The 21,576-nt window shown below is 30.6% G+C and overlaps 1 protein-coding gene across 1 annotated transcript in view; it reads right to left on the reverse strand.

The window, feature by feature from the left end:
* Nucleotides 1-21,576, reverse strand: part of LOC111632511 — a 91,121-nt gene that overhangs the window by 13,393 nt on the left and 56,152 nt on the right. Inside the window, exons 9-14 of the mRNA XM_023376944.1 lie at nt 16,694-16,861; nt 14,201-14,414; nt 11,064-11,232; nt 10,925-10,961; nt 1,868-1,936; nt 1,454-1,567 (exon numbers count right to left, since the gene is read on the reverse strand). Of these exons, the coding sequence (XP_023232712.1) occupies nt 1,454-1,567; nt 1,868-1,936; nt 10,925-10,961; nt 11,064-11,232; nt 14,201-14,414; nt 16,694-16,861 (771 nt within the window). The remainder of the gene's footprint in view (nt 1-1,453; nt 1,568-1,867; nt 1,937-10,924; nt 10,962-11,063; nt 11,233-14,200; nt 14,415-16,693; nt 16,862-21,576) is intronic.

A 21,576-nucleotide genomic window follows, 5' to 3' on the forward strand; every position in this document is an offset into this window, starting at 1 on the left:
TATTTAGATTTTTACAGCTATGGTGAGAAACGTTTAAAATCTACAACAGCCCTGTCGCGTCCTTTCAGATATACTAATGATGCGACAAAAGAGGTATTTGAATTGACCGGTATCGGCACCCTGGGGATTTGGCAGTGCGTGCATGCACGCTCTGCAACCGTCTTCGATTCCATTCATTAGCCACTCGTAGGGAGCTACTTGACTAAGTGCATTGTTTTAAGATTTAAAAAGTAAAGAATATTTTATATTTTTATGTACGTTTCTTTGCAAAGCTATATTTAATTATAATTTTCTTTAAAGTATATTCATATAATTGAAGAATATTTTGTATGTACCGGTACATCCACCACATATTTTATTTCACCGAGTAAGTTTTTATTATTTTATTTTTAATTGTAGCCCTTATATCGTGGCTAGCGATTCGGAATGTAATTGTGATATTAAAAATGCATTTAGAGAAGTCTACGATTTTTACTGGCTTATCGAATAAACGATACGAATGGACCCTAGACCATCACTGACGCGCAATTGACTGATTGCCCCTGGATGTCGGCTTCTTACAGAAACACAGCTTCCCTATAGTCAAATGTCACGGCACGCCCCTGCTTCCAATACATTACATAGTTGCAATTAACAATGCCTTTCTCTGATTGGCTATGAGTTTGACTAGCATTGTATTGGTTGAAGAGAGTCAGGCATCAGAAACTGTTGACAAACTATTTCTGTTAAGGTATGTCAAAAATGTTTTATTTATACCTAATACAAGTATATACTGTACAGTACTTGCTACTGTATTAATAAAATACTGAACTCCAATCAAACCTATTACTGTTTACTGTATAGGAACTTTTATATCTTGAAACCTGTCTATCTCAAATTTTTTTCTCATTTCTGTGAGATTCAAGAGAGAAAGTTCAACTATATTTCATTTTTGTTACTTTACATTTTAAGTAAATAACATTTTATTCATGTAAAATCATCATCTATACACAACTTCAATTTCACTCTGTTTTTTTTTACTGGTATTAAAAGTATTATTTTTTAAATTTATTTTATACTATTTGGTTTCTCTTTCTTTCAAAAATTTATTTGTAATACTAAAACTTCAATTTAAAGAATATTTCAGAATGCTTTAAAAACATTCTAAAATATTTTTTAACTAAAGAAATAGATGGCATAATTGAAAGTATCATATTTCTGAATAAGTTGTAATTGAATATGGTAAAAAAATACTTGAAAAATAAATGTTTTTAATATATCTATTTAAAATTCATTTTATTTTATTGAAATAGTTAAAATGTTGAAATGTTGTCACTTACTTACTTAATTAACAAATATTTTTAGAATTAATTTCAATAAACAAAATAATTTTCAAAGTTATTTATACAAAAATAATAGGTGATATTTTTAAAGATACGTTTTTAGATACTAATTTTAAAAAATCTAAACTTACAATAAGAGATCATGACATGGTCCTTTTCTTAAACTGGAATCAGCACCTTTTGGACGGGTCCTGTAAACAGAGATTGGTTCTTGATCTTCATGTGTACTGGTAGCTTTGGAAACTCTAAAATAAATGGATATTTTAATTTAAAAGAATTCATAAATTGATATATCAATTTAAATTTATACAAAATATATTTACAATAGTTAATAAGTACAATTATTTTCTATTCAGTTTTGCAATTTAAAGTTTTATCATATTGCAATATTTATATCAATGTAATGACAAGTCCAAATTTTATTTTTTAAAGTTTAAATTGAAAACATGTCTGGTTATTGTAAATACTTTACAGTAGTATAAAGTTCAAAAAAGCTGATTTGTTGTCTAAAAATAAAAGTTATACATAAGTGTATTAAATCTTACTTCATTACTTCTTTCTTAAACTTTGGTCTCTCATGTCTGTCACTCTTTTGACAAGAAACTGCTACATCACTGGAATTAAATTTTAAAAATATATACTTTATTCATTAAAAAATTTTAAAAAATAAAACAAAATTTTTGATTTAATATTAGGTATGTTAATTAAAATTTAATCTACACCCAAATTTTGCAATTCTTACACATATGTACTTTCAGTACATACTTTTTTCTGTCTTTTTTCCTGTGACCTGTTAATATTTTGACAAAAGCCTTTATCAGTGCCATAACTAGCCATTCCTGTGCCCTGTGCAAAAATTTGCATTTAGGCCTCTTAATTAATTAGATTTGGAAAAATAATAAAACAAATACATGCATTTTGGGCCCCCTTCCAAGTGGGCCCTGTGCGAGTGGTGCACCTGTTGCACCTGTCTAGTTACGGCACTGGCCTTTATCATTAATACTGGATGAACAGCTTGAAGTTTATGAGATCATTAGTGAAATCTAAGTTTTATATGTTTATTTAAATCTTAGCATCATGAAGGATAAAGCTCATTATTTAGGAATTTATTATATGTAATCCTGATATGAATTTAAATAACTGAATTTAAATCTATAGTTAAATTCCAATTTTCATATATCATAACAGGATAATCTAATGAGGATTGGCATATTGGCAATTTTTAATGGCACATAACAGGTTCCAAGCTCACAGCACAGAAAAACAAAAAAATTTACTGTGAAAAATAACACACATATTCATAATTAATTTGCTGACAGTTGAAAATAATGAAAATGAATGAAAGTTTGTTTATTATTATTGTTTTTGTCATATTGTGGTATTGTTCGTATTGAAATGAGAAATACACGAGGCATAATTTTCAAAAACATAGAAAAACTTTATTTAGTGTTTGAACAAGATTTTAGCAGGTTCCAACTCCAAGACAAGTCCCTTGTAATTGCCATTTCTCGCAATACAATTACCAGGTGTATAAGCTTAAATCCGCTGTTTGCTAATAGATGGCGTAAGTGAGCATATTAAGTTACCATGACGACGCCATATTGTTTTTTGATGATTTTGACGTCTGTCAACATTAATCAGTGCACATCATCAGATATTTCATACAACAACATATATTTTTTTTTGTAATCATGTCTACTTTTGTGCCAGAAAAAGAGCATATGCGGCAAGCTTTGCTTTTCTGCTTTAATTAATTTGAAGAAATCGACTGCCGAAGCACATCGAATGCTTGTGGAAGCTTATGGAGACAGAGCTTTATCGGAAACCACGTGCAGAGATTGGTTTTGTCAGTTCAAAGATGGAAATTTTTACCTGAGCGACAAGAAGCATGAAAATTGGCCCAGGAAGGTTGAGGACCATCAACTGCAGGCTCTTTTGGATGAGGATGATACCCAATCGCAAAAAATGCTTGCTGAGCAATTGGGTGTTACTCAACCAGCCATTTCCATGCGTTTACGTGCCATGGGAAAGATTCAGAAGATCGGAAAATGGGTGCTGCATGAATTGAACGATAGGCAGATGGAGCGACGCCAAAACACATGCGAAATCTTGCTCGCCAGACAAAAAAGAAAGTCGTTTCTGCATCGGATTGTAACTGGCAATGAGAAATGGATATATTTTGAGAATCCTAAATGCAAGAAATCGTGGGTTGATCCAGGCAAACCATCAACATCTTTCCCAAGGCCAAATCGCTTTGGACGGAAGACAATGCTGTGCATTTGGTGGGATCAGCAGGGTATTGTCTACTATGAGCTGTTGAAACCTGGTGAAACTGTCAATGCTCACTGTTACCACCAACAACTGATCAAATTGCACTGTGCTCTGCATGAAAAAAGGTCGGATTATCAGCAAAGACATGACAAGCTGATTTTCCTTCACGACAATGCACCATCACATGTGTCAACATTGGTCCGAAACTACTTGAAGACAATCAACTGGGAGGTGCTACTCCATCCCACTTATTCACCAGACCTGGCCCCTTCTGACTATCACCTCTTTTCATCAATGGGCCACGTGCTTGCTGAGCTGCACTTTGATTCTTACGAAGACGTCCGAAAATGGCTTGATGAGTGGTTTGCCTCGAAAGAAAAGAAATTTTTTCGGCATGGTATCCACACATTTCCCGAGAGATGGAACAAATGTGTCACTAGTGAGGGAAACTACTTTGAATAAATTTGTTTTTGCTTTCTAAGAAAAAAAACGTGTGTTTTTCTGACTAAAAAACAGCGGATTTAAGCTTTTACACCTATGTATATACAGAATTTTGTGATATAAAACCAGCTCCATCACAAACCTTACTTCCTGGAAATAACAAACGTAACAGTTTGGGATTTCACAAAGCGTGGGTCACAACCTTAAACTAATATTAACCTACTTATGACTAAAATAATATGATATATGTACAGATAGAGGAAGGAAGAAGAGATCTAGGACAGGGTACCCAACTGTCTTGAATGTTCCCTTTGCACATCAATCGGGTCCAATTTTCTTTGTCTTAGTTAATATTCTCTCTCTCAGAACTTCTCCGTACTTCTCTATGATTTTGGGCTGTTCTCTCAGAAGACGTCTTGAAGACACAAAAATTGTCTCGTTGTGTGTTCCTAACTCAAACACTACTTCCTCATGCTCTTATTGTATGCCAAACATGACCAAGAGCCTCTTCTCAACACGTCTGATCTCCTCAGTGTCTACCCCAAAAAGTGCTTAACTGGCCTTTGTTTTCCTTTCAGGGCCTTCCCTCCTTCTATTGTTCTTACTGCCCCACCCTATCGAGCAAGGGTTCAATCTGAATTTCTTGGAAAATGAAACAAAAGAAAAGCAAGAATAAAGAAAAGTGAAAGAATTAAATGAAAATATGATAAAATACTATATATTATACAAAAGATATGGCAAACAGCCACAATATGTCTCTTTACAATATGACTATACTAAAGTTCAATTGACTGTGTTTATTTCATTAGATTCATTATAAATTTGTCAAACTGCAACATCTTATTTGATTCTAGAAAAATTTGATCCTTACAAAATGTCATTCATAGATGAAACATCAAGCTTTATAAAATTCATATTATGAACAACATATAACAAAATTCATATTAATAACATATATAACATAAATTTGTAGAACACAACAGAAAAATAATTCATAAGGATATCGTTCAAGACAAATTCATCGCTCTTTCTTATTACCTGTAACATTTATTGACAAAAACAGTTTGCAGATGCAATATATATATGATTATTATTTCACTTCAAATTTGCTTATAATTAATAATACAAATTTGTAATGCATACACTTTCCCTCAAAATTATATACATTCCCACAGGAATGTTTATCGATGTTAATAATAATAATAATAATAATAACTCTCCCGTGGTCACCACCTGGTCGTGGTGGGAGAGCCCAGTAATTTTACTGATCCATAGGGCAATGCAGGCTGGAGCACAAGCTCCTGGTAGGGACACCCATGCCAGTAAGGTCTATGGGGAGAAATGAAGCTAAGAGTGACCACACACCCACATTCTGTGGAGATAATTATTATGGTAGTAACCAGATCAAAGTGTGATACCGGCTCGGACGTCGCCCGGGTTAACAAGGTCCGCGTTCGTGGGTTAGGCAGAGGCTCACGTTCGAAAAATAGGCTCCAGTCTCCCTTGGTTACCGGTGGCGAAAGCAGCGCCGGCCCAAGCATGGCTACTGCAATGCCCTCAACAGATGTGAGGAATCAACCTAGCCTTGGTGTTTCTGTGGCAATGCATCCACAGACCACAAAGGCTGGAAAACCACGCCAACGGATGAAATGGACAACAGAAATGAACGAGTTTATCATCCGCACTTACTACACCATCACAAGACTCGAAACAAACATGACAGCATACAGACAACAACTACACCATAGATTCACACAACAATATCCTCACCTCACTGTCACCGAACAAAGGGTTGTTGATCAAAAACGAACAATTATACACAACAACCTTATCCCACAAACAACACTTGAACTTATCAAACAACAGGTTGCTGATCAAATACATCAACAGACAGAAACATTTAACATTAATGAAGATCACGTAACCTGTCAGGATAATCCAGCAACAAGCACTGATTACAGCACACACACAACAAGTACCACTAATGATACTGCAGGCACTTCCCCATCCATCACTGATAACATAGACATAGAATTAGTTAATACGCTCTCACTTATATTTCAGGAAACACTCATTAAATATACTGGTACAGATCCCACACAAAGACCACGAATACCAAAAATCAACACGTCAAAGGCAGTAGGAAAAACACTAGATTATGTAAACACTCACTTACTACCAAACTACATTCATTCAATTTCTACACTTACAGACATTCATACATTAGTTTATGCTGGGGCAGTCACAGTAGTAACACACCATGGACTGAAAATACACTCACAGACAGACACACACAAAACACAATTCTATCATAAGCCTGCCTGGCAGAGAAGAATAGAAACACAAATAAATGACATTAGACAGCAATTAGGCAGGCTGACACAATACACTAAAAACAACATAACACCCAAATTAAAGAAACAACTCAAAAACATTTTCAAGAAAATTAAAACACACACAAAACATGAACATCACAACACACACATTACAGAATACATCGATACACTAAAACAAAAACTCGCAGCCAAAGCACGTAGACTCAAACGATACAAAACATGTACACTACGAAAACAACAAAATAAATTATTCACAAACAATGAAAAACTTTTCTACAGACAAATCAGTACCAAAACAAACACTGATACACAGCACAGTGGCACACCAACAGAAGAAGAACTCACAACTTATTGGTCTTCTCTTTGGTCCAATGCTGTTACACACAATGCTGATGCAGGCTGGATCGAGGAGGAGAACAGAAACTTGCACAACATACCAACTATGCCCTGTGCTGAAATAAACATACACGACATTCGCTACGCTGTTAACAGAACACACAACTGGAAGACACCTGGTGTAGACAACATTCACAATTTCTGGTACAAAAAGTTTACATCACTGCACCAGGAACTAGCTAAACATCTAACACACATCATCATCAATCCACAAGACATGCCAAAATTTCTTACTCAGGGCATCACCTACATGAAACCTAAAAACAACAACACCACAGACCCCACACAATACAGACCAATTACATGTCTTCCAACACTCTACAAATTATTGACATCCTGTATCACAAACAAAATATACAAACATGTTGAAGAACACGACATTCTTACAGAACAACAAAAAGGTTGCCGTAGAAATCACAGGGGATGCAAAGAACAGTTACTCATAGATTCAGTCATTCTACGGCAAGCACACAAACAACACAGAAACATACACATGGCATATATAGACTACAGAAAAGCATTCGACAGTGTTCCACACAGTTGGCTGCTACATATTCTACACATGTACAAAATACATCCATCACTCATTGCATTCTTCGAAAACACTATGCAGCACTGGAGAACAACACTACATCTCAGGGTTAGTAACACTTCCATACAAACAAACGAAATATTCATTAGGCGAGGAATTTTTCAAGGAGATTCCTTGAGTCCTCTCTGGTTCTGCCTAGCCCTGAATCCATTATCCAACATGTTAAACAACACGCAATATGGCTACAATATCAGACATGAAAAAACAACACAGTTTACACTGTCACATCTCATGTACATGGACGACATAAAACTTTATGCATCCACACAAAAACAACTTCATCAACTCCTACAAATCACACATTCATACACTAAGGACATACAAATGGAGTTTGGCCTAGACAAATGCAAAAAACTTCACATAGAAAAAGGAATCCTGAAGAAAGAAGATTTTGCACTTGGAAATGGAGACGTTATTGAATCCATGGAAGAGGGCGAGTTCTACAAGTACTTAGGATTCCAACAGGCCAAACTAACAGAACATACACAAATAAAGCAACGATTAATTAAAGAATACCAAAGTAGGTTAAACGCTATACTTAGAACACAGTTAAATGCAAAACACACAGTTAAAGCAATAAACACATATGTCATCCCAGTACTCACATACTCTTTTGGAGTTATACATTGGACTCACACAGATCTCGAGCAACTCCAAAGGAAAACAAGAACAACACTTACTAAGCATAAACAACATCATCCTAAATCCGCCACAGAAAGATTAACCCTTCCACGTAAAGAAGGCGGACGTGGCCTGATTGACATAGTTAACCTTCACTACAAACAAATACAGTCACTGCGAGAGTTTTTCTACAAGAAACAAGAAACATCACAGTTACATAAAGCAGTAACTCTAGCAGACTCAAATAACACACCATTAAACTTACACTCACAACATACAGACATGACACAACATATAAAAAGCATAGACAACATTAAGCAATCATGGGCTCAAAAGGCTCTCCATGGCAGGCATCCTTACGACCTGGCCCAGGATTTTGTTGACAAAACTGCGTCAAACAGCTGGTTAGATCGGGGATGCCTCTTTGGGGAGACGGAAGGATTCATGATTGCCATACAGGATCAGGTCATAAATACTAAAAACTACAGAAAACACATACTCAAAGATACAACACTCACAAATGACACATGCAGAAAATGTCACATCATGCCAGAAACTATACAACACATCACTTCTGGTTGCAAGCTCTTGGCACAGACAGATTACTTACATAGACACAATCAAGTAGCAAATATAATACACCAAGAGCTTGCAAAGAAACACAAATTGGCAGACATCCACGAACCATACTACAAGTATATTCCACAGACAGTATTGGAAAATAACACGCACAAAATGTATTACGACAGAGCCATAATCACAGATAAAACAATTTACCACAACAGACCAGACATCACACTCATTGACAAACACAATAAAATCACATACATTATAGACATAGCCATTCCAAACACTCACAATGTACAAAACACATGCACTGAAAAAATTAGCAAGTACACAGAACTCGCCCAGGAAATAAGGCATCTGTGGAGGATGGATAGGGTGCTTATTGTACCTGTTGTTCTCTCCTGTACAGGTGTGATACCACACACACTACACAAAAGCCTGGGAACATTACAATGGAGTAGAAATACATACATCACACTACAGAAGGCCACTATATTGAATACGTGCCACATTGTTAGGAAATTCCTGAATACAGACACACACACTGACACACTTATTTAATTTTAGTTTTGTTTTGGTTGCTATGCCTTGACTTTGGTCTGGCATAGTATACAGCCACCGGTGTGAACCGAGTATAACTCACTAAACACAACAATAATAATAATAATAATCTAAATATATAAAATTACTTGTCCTGACTGACTGAATGAATGATTGACTGAGTAATTGATTCATCATCACCCAGAGCAAACCACTGAACCTAGAGGTGAAATTTTGTACACAGTTAGGGTACGTCATGAAAACACACACTAAGAAGGGATTTTTTTCAAAATTCCAAAAAAATGGGGTAGAGAGAAAGGATCAAGACTTAACCTGAAGAACGGATTCTACTGTACTATTTTAGATGCAATTTTTTGTTTTCAACTACGTTTAGTTTTCATTGAGTACTTAGGTGTTTTAAATTGATAACATTTCAGACATTGTTATAAATATTTTTATCTATTTTGATTTTTTAACCAAATGTTCGAACCATTTTAAATTTGAATTTGTTATTGCGTATTGGTTTGATTATAGAACAATTGTAAACGTTCCAGAAAATTAATCAAATTAAAAACAGTTCATTTGATTCTGGCAATTCTCATCATTCTCAGCAGAAGGTGTTATACAGTAGAGCGTCGTTTATCCGAATCAATTAGGGACTGGGGTTGTTCGGATAACTTATTTTTCGGATAACCGATTATGTACGAAAAATACATTAACCTATCCCGTGTTGAAATTTTTCTCCGTTGCGTGTCGCTTTGCATCAAATTTTCGTCGATGTTAACTTTTTAAAATAATAATCGTGGTATTGTATCGTTAAAAATTATTTTTTTATTTTTTACAAACAAAATAAATATATTGACAAATATAAAAACAAAAAAATTTATACTTTAGAAGTTATCTAGTATCAAAAACATTCAATTCAGCATGACACACAGTCCTCAGAAAAATACCACACAAAAGTGCCAGTGCTGCCAGCTAAAACACACACATCAACAAAAAATATTGGAGTAGCCCAAGACATAGCCAAAGATTGCAGCACCACAGCACTAGCAAAAATTAAAATTTGCTGACTAGAATTCTTTCGGATAAACGACGTTTTGGATAACCGCCTTTTGGATAAACGACGCTCTACTGTATAACAATTACTATGGTTATTGAAATACTGAATATAAATGGCATTTTCTTGCAAAATCTGCACAGGCAAAGTTGTGGGTAACAGNCCGCCTTTTGGATAAACGACGCTCTACTGTATAACAATTACTATGGTTATTGAAATACTGAATATAAATGGCATTTTCTTGCAAAATCTGCACAGGCAAAGTTGTGGGTAACAGCTAGTAATTCATAAAAATAAATCCATTAATTTATTTCTATAATTTATAAAAATGGTTAGTTTGGATTCAGTTTTCTGACATCCAAATATAGTATTTTTTCTTGAAACTTAAAAATGAATCATAAATCTCACTTTTCAAAATAAAACTAATACACTGAGCCATTATGTTGCTTTACTTTGGCACAGCAACCATAAAGCAATCATTGCCAACCTTTTCTGTTGCAAGTATTTTCTCGAAATTGTCCCGGTTTGAGAAAAAAAATATTGTGGTAAGCCTAATTATAACTAATAAATAAGTACCTTTAAAATATGACAATATACCATTCCTTCCACTGCTATTAGGCAATTTTAAAATGTTATTAATTATTTTTCTACACTTTTTAATTAAATATAAACATATGATTGAATTAAAATTATCATTGCTAAATAACTATATTCAAAAATTAAATTATTATACTTGTAATGATTTAAAATCATAAAACTTTCCAATTTTAATACTTACACAGAAGTTTTTCCAGCAGATTCTTCTTGAGCATTATCTATGATAAACAATAAATTAATGTTTAAAAACAGAAACCAAAATTTCTAAAATGAAAAAGAATAAAAATGTTTATTTCGAAATATAATTTTTAAAAATTTACCTTTTAAAAACTGTTCAACTATTGAAGGTTGTGAAGATATTTCTGTTGTTTCCTGGGATGATGATGCATGTCTACTTCTTGGAGGTACCGGTGGTGCAGGATCTGTTGGATTTTCTACAGTTGATTCTTTATCTACAGGTTGAACAGATGTTTCAGATTGAGCTGCAGGCTGTCTAAATTTTAATATGATTAAATTATTTTTTCTATTTAAGAATTTCAAAGTTATTTTAGCATTTTTTATTATTTAATAAATAAAATAGAAATGAAGCAAAACAATAAAAAATTTGGGCTTTTAGCATTCATTTGTATTTTTGACATTTATGCAGCTTTCAAGAGTGTCTCAAATATTCATTTTATCCATTTCCATTGATTTTATAATTATATCTGTAATGAACTGTTACAATAAATGAAATAAAATGAAGGGGAAAATGTGATATTTGAGATGATATCATCTCCACCAGTAAATTATACCAATAAATTTCATATTTTAAATGACTATTTTGGAGATGTGGGATGTATATTAGTACAGATGAGGTAAATATTTTATTTCTATTCTAGCAGTCTTTTGTGGGATATATGCCTGTATGATCACATATTGCTTTGGATTTATTAAAATTACAGTAACTTTAATTTTGTCCACTAGGAAAAAATGTAATGTTGCCATTTACAGTGCTGTAAATGTAAATGATGAAGACGAAAAGTTAGCTTATTGTGAGATCCGACCTAAGTGTAAACCTAAAATTTTTCATTTTCCACCTAAACTTTCGACATATTTGCAATAAATTTGTTGTCTCCTCATTAAAATACCATTGTCGGAAAAAAGGAATCAAATATTGATAAAAACTTATAACTCTCCTCTTTAATGTAAGCATTTGATCCTTGAACAATGGCATTATTCTCCTACACGACAAAAAGTTTACAGTTAATGTCCAATTTCGTCATTTTGTTTTGGTCCCGGGAACAACTTTAACCTCCATACCTGCAAGACCAACCTTACCTCCCACAATAGTTAATCACATGACTAATTTCCCCAGCCTGAAGCTATAAAAGCAACTTCTTTCCCCCATCTCAGGGGAGTCTCTCATCTACAGCTGGTCGGAAATGATTAAGTCTCGGAGGATTTTATAACTTTGTGCATCAATCACAAGAAAAAGGGCAATATTTTTCTCCTCTACGTGGAAGTATACTAGAGGTATGGAGCATTTAATGTGAACTCTCTCTCCGCGAGCTAGGAGCTGGTGAACCAAGTAAATTTCTCTTGATGTTAGAGGTTGTAATCATTAATTTTCATTAATCTAATAAATCATTATTTCCATTGTTAAATGATGTCATTTACTCACATATCACCTATGCCTCATCAACGACCCCTCTCACCTCCTCCGCTCAACCTGACAAAAAGAATCCCAACCCCTTGGGATTGAAATTCGTAAACAAGCCATCCCCTGACAAGTGGGCAGTTTTCACCAAACTGTTGCCGACAAAAAGAGGTACGACGTCGTCCTACCTCCGGCGTCCACATTATCATATAAAAAGTTACAGTTTGTATTCAGGTTTTTAACATTAACGTACCTATAACATTACAGTATTATACTTTCTTATTAAAGTTTGCAATACAACTATGTCTTTGATTATGTCTAAATTATTTTCAGAAAGTAAACTCTCATAATAGACTACTGTTGTGAACTGTTAAAATAAAAAATAAATGAATAAAAAACTGTTGATGATAACTCTTTATACAGTGATGTATTGAAGCAGTGGCTAAAAGCCATCTTTTAGCCACTGCTTCAATACATCACTGTATAAAGAGTTATCATCAACAGTTTTTTCTTCATTTATTTTTTATTTTAACAGTTCACAACAGTAGTCTATTATGAGAGTTTACTTTCTGAAAATAATTTAGACATAATCAAAGACATAGTTGTATTGCAAACTTTAATAAGAAAGTATAATACTGTAATGTTATAGGTACGTTAATGTTAAAAACCTGAATACAAACTGTAACTTTTTATATGATAATGTGGACGCCGGAGGTAGGACGACGTCGTACCTCTTTTTGTCGGCAACAGTTTGGTGAAAACTGCCCACTTGTCAGGGGATGGCTTGTTTACGAATTTCAATCCCAAGGGGTTGGGATTCTTTTTGTCAGGTTGAGCGGAGGAGGTGAGAGGGGTCGTTGATGAGGCATAGATGATATGTNAAAGTATAAAAATATTAGACTTGGAATAGTAGAAATTAAATTAAAATAAATAAATAATAATAAAAATACAAAAAAATCAATAAATAATAAGAAATAAATGAATGAGTAAATAAATAAATACATTATAAGTATTTATGAATAAAAAAAAGGAAAAGTATACACAAGAGAATCAAATCCGAGCACTCAAGCATATGAGCCAGGATCATTACTACTCAGCCACAGGATGCTCAAGCAGAAGCATGCATAACTTATATATAAAGTGCTAAAGAAAACTTTAAGTTCGTTTTTCTTGATTATATTTGACTATTGCACTCTAGTATTTTACAAGTGGTATACTCACATGGTGTACTACCTCTACACCAAAGATCATCAAAATCCATTACCCCAAAGTCGTAGGTTCTCCTTGTTAGTATGATAAGCTAAGATATAGGAGAACAGCTGGATGGTCAAGCAGTTAAAGTGGCAGCTTACCACTATGAAAATCATCATCCAGACAGGTCAAAAAAACCCCAGAAATTTTTCAGGGGGTGGTCTATCCAAATATATTGGACCCTGTCCCTCACCATCTAGCCATCCATATATGTGGACCTGACCAAACCCATAATGGGCTTTCTAAAAAAGTCCTCTTAGTGCTCACAGGGCAGAGTTAAAAAAACAAAAAAAATATTGATGAAAAATGCATTTTTTATGTTTTGCTATACTACTTTTCCCTAACTGATTAAAATTGGAATTCACTTTTTAATATAAATACTTTATATTTATTCTAGAGTGTATATCCTCAAATTTTGTAGCAATCTATTCATAAAATATTCCAAACATTTCTGAATAGGATTATTAATAACAAAGTGTTTATAAATANTTAAAATTTATAATTATATAAAATTTTTATTTCATATTTAAATAATTTTACAATATAAAGTAACTAATGTATAATTTGAAATATATACATACATTTATTTTTATCAGCAGCACTTGGAGGTGTCACAGTGATTGATCGTTCTTGAGTAAGAGTAGGACGTTGGATATCTGAAGGTGGACGTGATTGTTGTTGATTTGGCTTTTGTCCACTATTGGGACGAGTGATTGGTGTATCTCTCTTATTATAACCCATTGCAATTAAACGATTGCTGGCTTCTTGGGCATTATTATCACAGCTAATTACAAAATATATAATAATATTTTTATGAAAAATTAAAATCTCTCACTTTAAACAAAAACTAATGATTATAAATTTAGACTTTTACTCAACATGGAAAAATATTTGCCAACATAAATTAAAATGTTAAGCAGGTATGTATGTATGTATGTATGTATGTATGTATGTATAGTTTAGCATATGTATATTTTAAAATTTTAAAAACTTGCTTAATAATCAATTTATAGTGTAGAAATATGTCCAAAGAAGAATTGAAAACTAAAATTCCATTTAATAGGGACAGTGAGACCAACTTCTTATATTCAATACTAGCTTACCCGTCGCGCATTGCTGCGATCTCAGAAGAAACGAAATTCAAGCAAACTCGTAATGATAAAATTAAATTTTCATTTTATCATTTTTATTGAAACTTATTATTATTATTCGTTTTCATCAGGAAAACATTTCAAAGTGTTGTTTCAATTCTATTTATTTATTGGAGTGCTCGTGGATACACGATATTTTTTGTTTTTTCGTCTGNAGAGTTTTAATTAAACAGCCATTACCAGCAAAGCTTATTTAAACTAATGAACATTGTGAGTATAGCCAAAAATGTCTATTACCAGGGAATAACATACCATATGATGAACTAATGAATTATTTTGTATTGTGAATATAAGATACTGTTGATTCTAATGTGTACTTCTACTTAATACAAGAAAAATGGGTAAAAAAGGGCATGTCAGAATTGAGTATGTTGTATGTATATATATTATATTTTAAGTCAATATTGTAATATCTTTAATATGCAATATATAGATAAAATTTAAAATGTTTGGATATAGTCTATGCATTAAGTTCATTCAATTTTTTTTCCTATAAAAGGAAAAAAATTTGAATGAACTTATACTTTGTTAAGTAAACAAGTAACTATGTATTAACATTTTATAGAAATTTACTTAATAAACATTTATTACTTTTATTTAATTATTTTTATTTTTAAATTGGTTATTTTGGCAAGAATCACTTAATTTTATACAAAACTTAAAATTATTTTATATTCTTTTTTACTTGAAATTTAACAAATATGCTACTGTACAGTACATGTTTATAATTTCAAAAATTTATTCTATTACAATATCTGAATTTTGTTCTAACATAAGAATTCCAGTAATAGAAATTTCAGTTCTATTACCACATCATCCTATTACTACATTTGTTATAAATTACATCTATGTAAGTTTTTAGATTTGTAATTTTTTAAATTAATCATTGTATTTTGTAAATAGTTTTTTATACACATACACAGACAGACATACATTCATTTTTATATATATAGATTAAAATATTTTCCCCCTTTTCTTCCTTTTTGCTTTTCAACATAAATATATTAAAAGCTTAAATTTTTTTAAAGTAAATGAATGATTGATTTGGTAACTAATGATATAGTTAAACTAGTTTGTTTTAAAGTTATTAGTATACCATATTTCCTTCAAAATCATATTTTATATTTACATATTCATAATACTTTTCTTATGAAATTAGTTTAAAATCATTTTGAATACATTTGCATAAGAATGTATTTTGTTTATATTAGAATGACACCAATCAGTTTTTTGACACTCATTCTATGCAAGTAGAGATTTTACCTTTATACATGATTAAAAAGATGACTGTCAAAGGTGACAGAGGACAACTTCCTTTCATTTAACAAACAAAATTAAATTAAAATCCTTCAAAAGAGTTGCCTTTTAAGTAACTTTTATGTTCTGGAATATACCATGACAATTCTGACCTTTTTTTCATAAAATAAGAATTTCCACTAACTTACCCTGCTTAATACTATCATTCAGTTATTTTTATCAGTATAGCTGAGAGTATTTAAAATAAGTAGATTCTACTGAATAAATATAAAATAAGCTTTGTATCTGATTATTCTTAATTATTATTCAGGTAGAAAATCATTTTCTCTTTTCACTTATTATGTTCTTTGTTCACTGATAAACAAAAAATTCTATTAATTAAAGTAAAAAAAATGCAGCTAGAAAAATAAAATGCATAGTAGGTACAACATGTAGATAAATAAATAAAACTATCCCCCACAGTAAGTTATGCACTGTCAAATAAAGCAATAACAGGAATTGGAAAATCAGACCATAGATGCAGCATATCACTAAACAATATATCATATATTTAGATAACCAAATGTTGAATAAGGAAGACAACTGTATTCAGTTATATTAAAGTATTATATCTGTATATTTAACTAATTAAATTTATTCAAAAACAAAATCTTACTTATGAAGAACATCAAACAAAACTGCCTCATCAGCTTCTGGAAATACCAGCTTCAAATAACGTAATTTCATTTTTGGAGAACTTGGATGAGGACTTTGATGACGACTGTTAGAACCTCTACTTCCTGCAGCAAGAGCAGCTATCACTTCATGTTCTTGATTATTATGCCTAAAAAATTTTTTATAAATTTACATGACTTTAAAAAAATAATCATAAAATTAGAAACACACATATATTTTAGAGTAATAAAATGCTTTTATGTGCATTGTTAAAGCAACTGGGCTAAAATGAGAATGTTATGGAATTAACCTGGTAGTTCATTTGAAAAAATTTTGGCCTTGCTATAAAGTATTTACTTTAAAATAATAAAATTATGAAACTAAACATAACTTACACTCCAACCAACTATTGTATTAGTGTAGAAAATAATTCTTTTGACTAAAAAAATTAAATTATAATATCCAAATAAAAATTTTAGAATGATTACTGTATTATTTCCCCAATTCTAAGATGTACTATGAATTTGAATTCAAATTTTAAGATATTTGTAGAGAAAAAAAATTCTTAAGTAATCATTATTATTAAGTTTTGTTAAGTAAGAAACAAAAATAATACAAACATCACAAAATAGGTAATATTTAGTTACTCTTTCTCCGTGTATGTTGTATTATCATCTTGAAAAGATTTTAAATTTTAAAAGAGTTTTAATTAAACAGCCATTACCAGCAAAGCTTATTTAAACTAATGAACATTGTGAGTATAGCCAAAAATGTCTATTACCAGGGAATAACATACCATATGATGAACTAATGAATTATTTTGTATTGTGAATATAAGATACTGTTGATTCTAATGTGTACTTCTACTTAATACAAGAAAAATGGGTAAAAAAGGGCATGTCAGAATTGAGTATGTTGTATGTATATATATTATATTTTAAGTCAATATTGTAATATCTTTAATATGCAATATATAGATAAAATTTAAAATGTTTGGATATAGTCTATGCATTAAGTTCATTCAATTTTTTTTCCTATAAAAGGAAAAAAATTTGAATGAACTTATACTTTGTTAAGTAAACAAGTAACTATGTATTAACATTTTATAGAAATTTACTTAATAAACATTTATTACTTTTATTTAATTATTTTTATTTTTAAATTGGTTATTTTGGCAAGAATCACTTAATTTTATACAAAACTTAAAATTATTTTATATTCTTTTTTACTTGAAATTTAACAAATATGCTACTGTACAGTACATGTTTATAATTTCAAAAATTTATTCTATTACAATATCTGAATTTTGTTCTAACATAAGAATTCCAGTAATAGAAATTTCAGTTCTATTACCACATCATCCTATTACTACATTTGTTATAAATTACATCTATGTAAGTTTTTAGATTTGTAATTTTTTAAATTAATCATTGTATTTTGTAAATAGTTTTTTATATTTTGGTAGATGGAAGAAAGTTCAGCAGTTACTGATTTGAAATGCATATAATAAAAATAATTTGTTAAAATACATATCTGAGTGATTCCTAGTCTCTATTAATTGTTAGAAGGGTATTGCAGATGTGCTAATTGTCAAAAAACCTCTTTTAAGTGCTTGTGTAAATAACTAAAATATCTGATATTATATTGGTGATTTTAGCTTAGTTTTATTACAATAAAAATGTTATAATATTTTTTATTTGTAATAAAATAGTAATAGAATTTAGAGGGGATGTATTAGGATTCAAAGAAGGCTGATATGAAAATGAAAATAAAAATTACTGAAAGTATTGCAATGGATAATTGCTCACAAATATAAAAATTTATATCATCATCTTAACTAAGATTTAATGTATAACCTATGTATTCTACATTTTCACATAAAAAATAAAATGATATACAGACTGGTATACAATACGCTTAATATAATATATGCTAAGACTATAAAACTTCTGATAAAACAACAGAAATACAAATTATTATTATAGAAAACTTTTAATGAAAATATTTTAAATATCACTGTCTGATAGTAAAATTCCCAAAATCACATTCAAACACTATATTACATAAGCAATAATATAGTAATTGATTAATCTTAATGCTTAATAAATGTAAACTCCCTTTTAGCTTAAGAAATTTCATTAACAGCTATTTTTTAATGACCAAAATACTTACTTAATTAAATAAATTAAAATATTTGAAATAATCAAAAATAAAAAATGTGCAGAATAAATAAATTCCAAAACTGAAATTACTATATTGAAGTTTTTTACTTATCAGTGCTAAAAATTTTCATATATAGATATGGAGAATGCATTTTATCAAGTAGCAAACCTATATAAAATTTAAACATTGTATAACAACTACAGTGAAATTCCATTAACACAGCATCTGGTATGCTGGCAAACTGATAAGGCAAAATGTCCAGCTTGTTTTTGGGGAGGGAGTATCAGTGCATTGGGTATTCATTTGTATTTATATGCAACTAGGTAGCCAGTCAATTAAACCTATAAATAATACTTAAATTTATAAATATTTAATTTAAATTTAAAATTAAATTAAAATCAAAGTCAAATTAATTGAAACATGACATTTCAAAAAGTGTGAATAAAGTACTTGTCCATCTTAATTGATTTGGATATATTTCATCCAGGCAGTCAAAGTTGAGTCTCTATTTATAGCACTTCTTTGTAAAGTTTTAGTTTTGGTTAACAGTGACATAACATTTTGCATTTAATGTGTAAAATGTACAGAATATAGGTATATAGAAAGAGATATAGTTATAGATATAGAATAGAGTATATACAGATAAAAGTATACAAAGCACAAAGTAAGATTAATGTGTTTTAAAACTGTTTCAAACCAACAAAGAGTAGAAATAATCTGGAAAATTTGAAATGATGTGTTAAATAATTATAAAAGACAGATTTGTAATTTTTACATGCAAAGATATGTAAAATTGTGTCCAGGGAATTGAAAAAACCAGAAAAAACTCCATCGTCCAATAAGTCAGCATATTTGATAACCTAGTACCACGTTGGGCCCAACGATGCCATGTTAATGGAATTTCACTGTACTTTTTGAATAATTATAAACAAATTACTTACGTTTTTAATAAACTACGTATATGATCAAAGTCCACCTGAGGGAAGAAACTATGTAATTTCTGCACAACAGCTTCATCAACCTGTAATGGTTCGGAATCAGGATGCTGGAAGTAATTTATAATTCATTTATATCAAACATGGAATAAAATCTGAATGAAAAGTATTGTGATAATATATTATAACAAAGATAACAACAACTACAATAATAATAAGTAACTAAATGTATTAATTAAAATAAACTAAATTGCAAAATAATTTCTAAAATTATCATAAATAATAATTTTAATTGAATGTATTTTATTGATAAAACTATACTCTATCAAATAATTGTTTCAACAAACAGAATTTAAAGAGAAAATAAAGATAAATTAAAAGAGAAGAAATGAAATTTCTTTTTTTTAAGTGTTTAATATATGCCTCTAAAAAAATTTATGAGTTTTATAATATATTTTCAGATTTAATGTCCTTTTGGAATAACATTCATTTAAATTTTATACCTATAATTTTAATTATCTTCATAACTCTAAAGAAAAAAGTAAGAAACATACACCTACTATGTACTCACAGCAAGCTGGAAATCAAAACATACCACTTTCTTCTCAAGCTTGTGAGTCTTCAATCAATTTTTTCACAAAGTTCTTTAAAGCAAAATTTATATCTAACTTTTGTAGACTAAACCTAATGCCCATTTATGAATAAATTAAATTATTGACAAAATGAGACATAGAAAAGAGAAGAAAAGAAGGAAGAAGAGCTAAGATACAAATGATTATCCAAGAAACCTAAAGCTAAATATTGACTACCAAAAGTTTAATAAATAAGAGCAAAAGTTTAGCAGATATTAATATATGCTTGGATACCATGAGTTATATTTGCTGATATTGATATTTTTATACTTATCATTTTATTACATAAATAACTCATCTCTTTAGAAATCAATATTTCAATAAAACAAACTTTTTGCTTTGTTATACTTGTTAAATGCAGTTTCCAAAATATAAACATTAAATATTTAAAATCAAAATTACACAACGATGTGTATCATAAAGTGTATGTTAGTAAGTTTTAGTCAATTATTATTTGTATATCTTCAAGTTTAATCTATCTAATCTAAATCTAAGTATAATCTATTCATTTAAAAGGCACTGTTTTTGTTAGCACTTTATTCTCATAATAATAATCGATTATTTTTTTAATTCAGTAAAGATGAAAAAAACTCCAAAACTGGATGTATTTACTAAAATTAATACCAAAAAGCTCTTAAATCCAGTAAAAATGGAATGTTTATTAACGGAACAAATGATTCAACCTTGTACAATGGCCATCTCCAAGTTCTAGAATGGAATATAATGAATAGAATAGAGAGCAAGTTTGAAATTATATACATTTGAAAATTACAAATTTACATAGTCATAAAAGTCTGCTTCACCTTCAAGTTATGTCAAGAGAATTCTTAATCAATTTATTAAGGTGAACTTCCAACAATCTTCACATATAATTACTAGTCCTTTACTCACAGTCTATGGTACATTGCTACACAGTGACAAATTTACTTCATGGTATGTGATTTTCAGCTGATTTTTCCTTTATCAAAATTGAACCTTGCTTCTATGAATTTCATAATTTTCACCTTTCCAACATTACTCAATTGGACAAATATCATTCTACAATCTTGGACTTAGCACACATCATTTGTCATTCCTCCTTTTTCATCTTTGAGAGCTCCACATAACTCCAAACTAAAAGTGTATTGATGGGTAGCTCCACTTCAGGTACAAAG

The sequence above is a fragment of the Centruroides sculpturatus genome, unplaced genomic scaffold (assembly GCF_000671375.1).
Source record: "Centruroides sculpturatus isolate CEXI.00-Female unplaced genomic scaffold, Cexi_2.0 scaffold612, whole genome shotgun sequence".
NCBI classification, from domain to species: Eukaryota; Metazoa; Arthropoda; class Arachnida; order Scorpiones; family Buthidae; genus Centruroides; species Centruroides sculpturatus.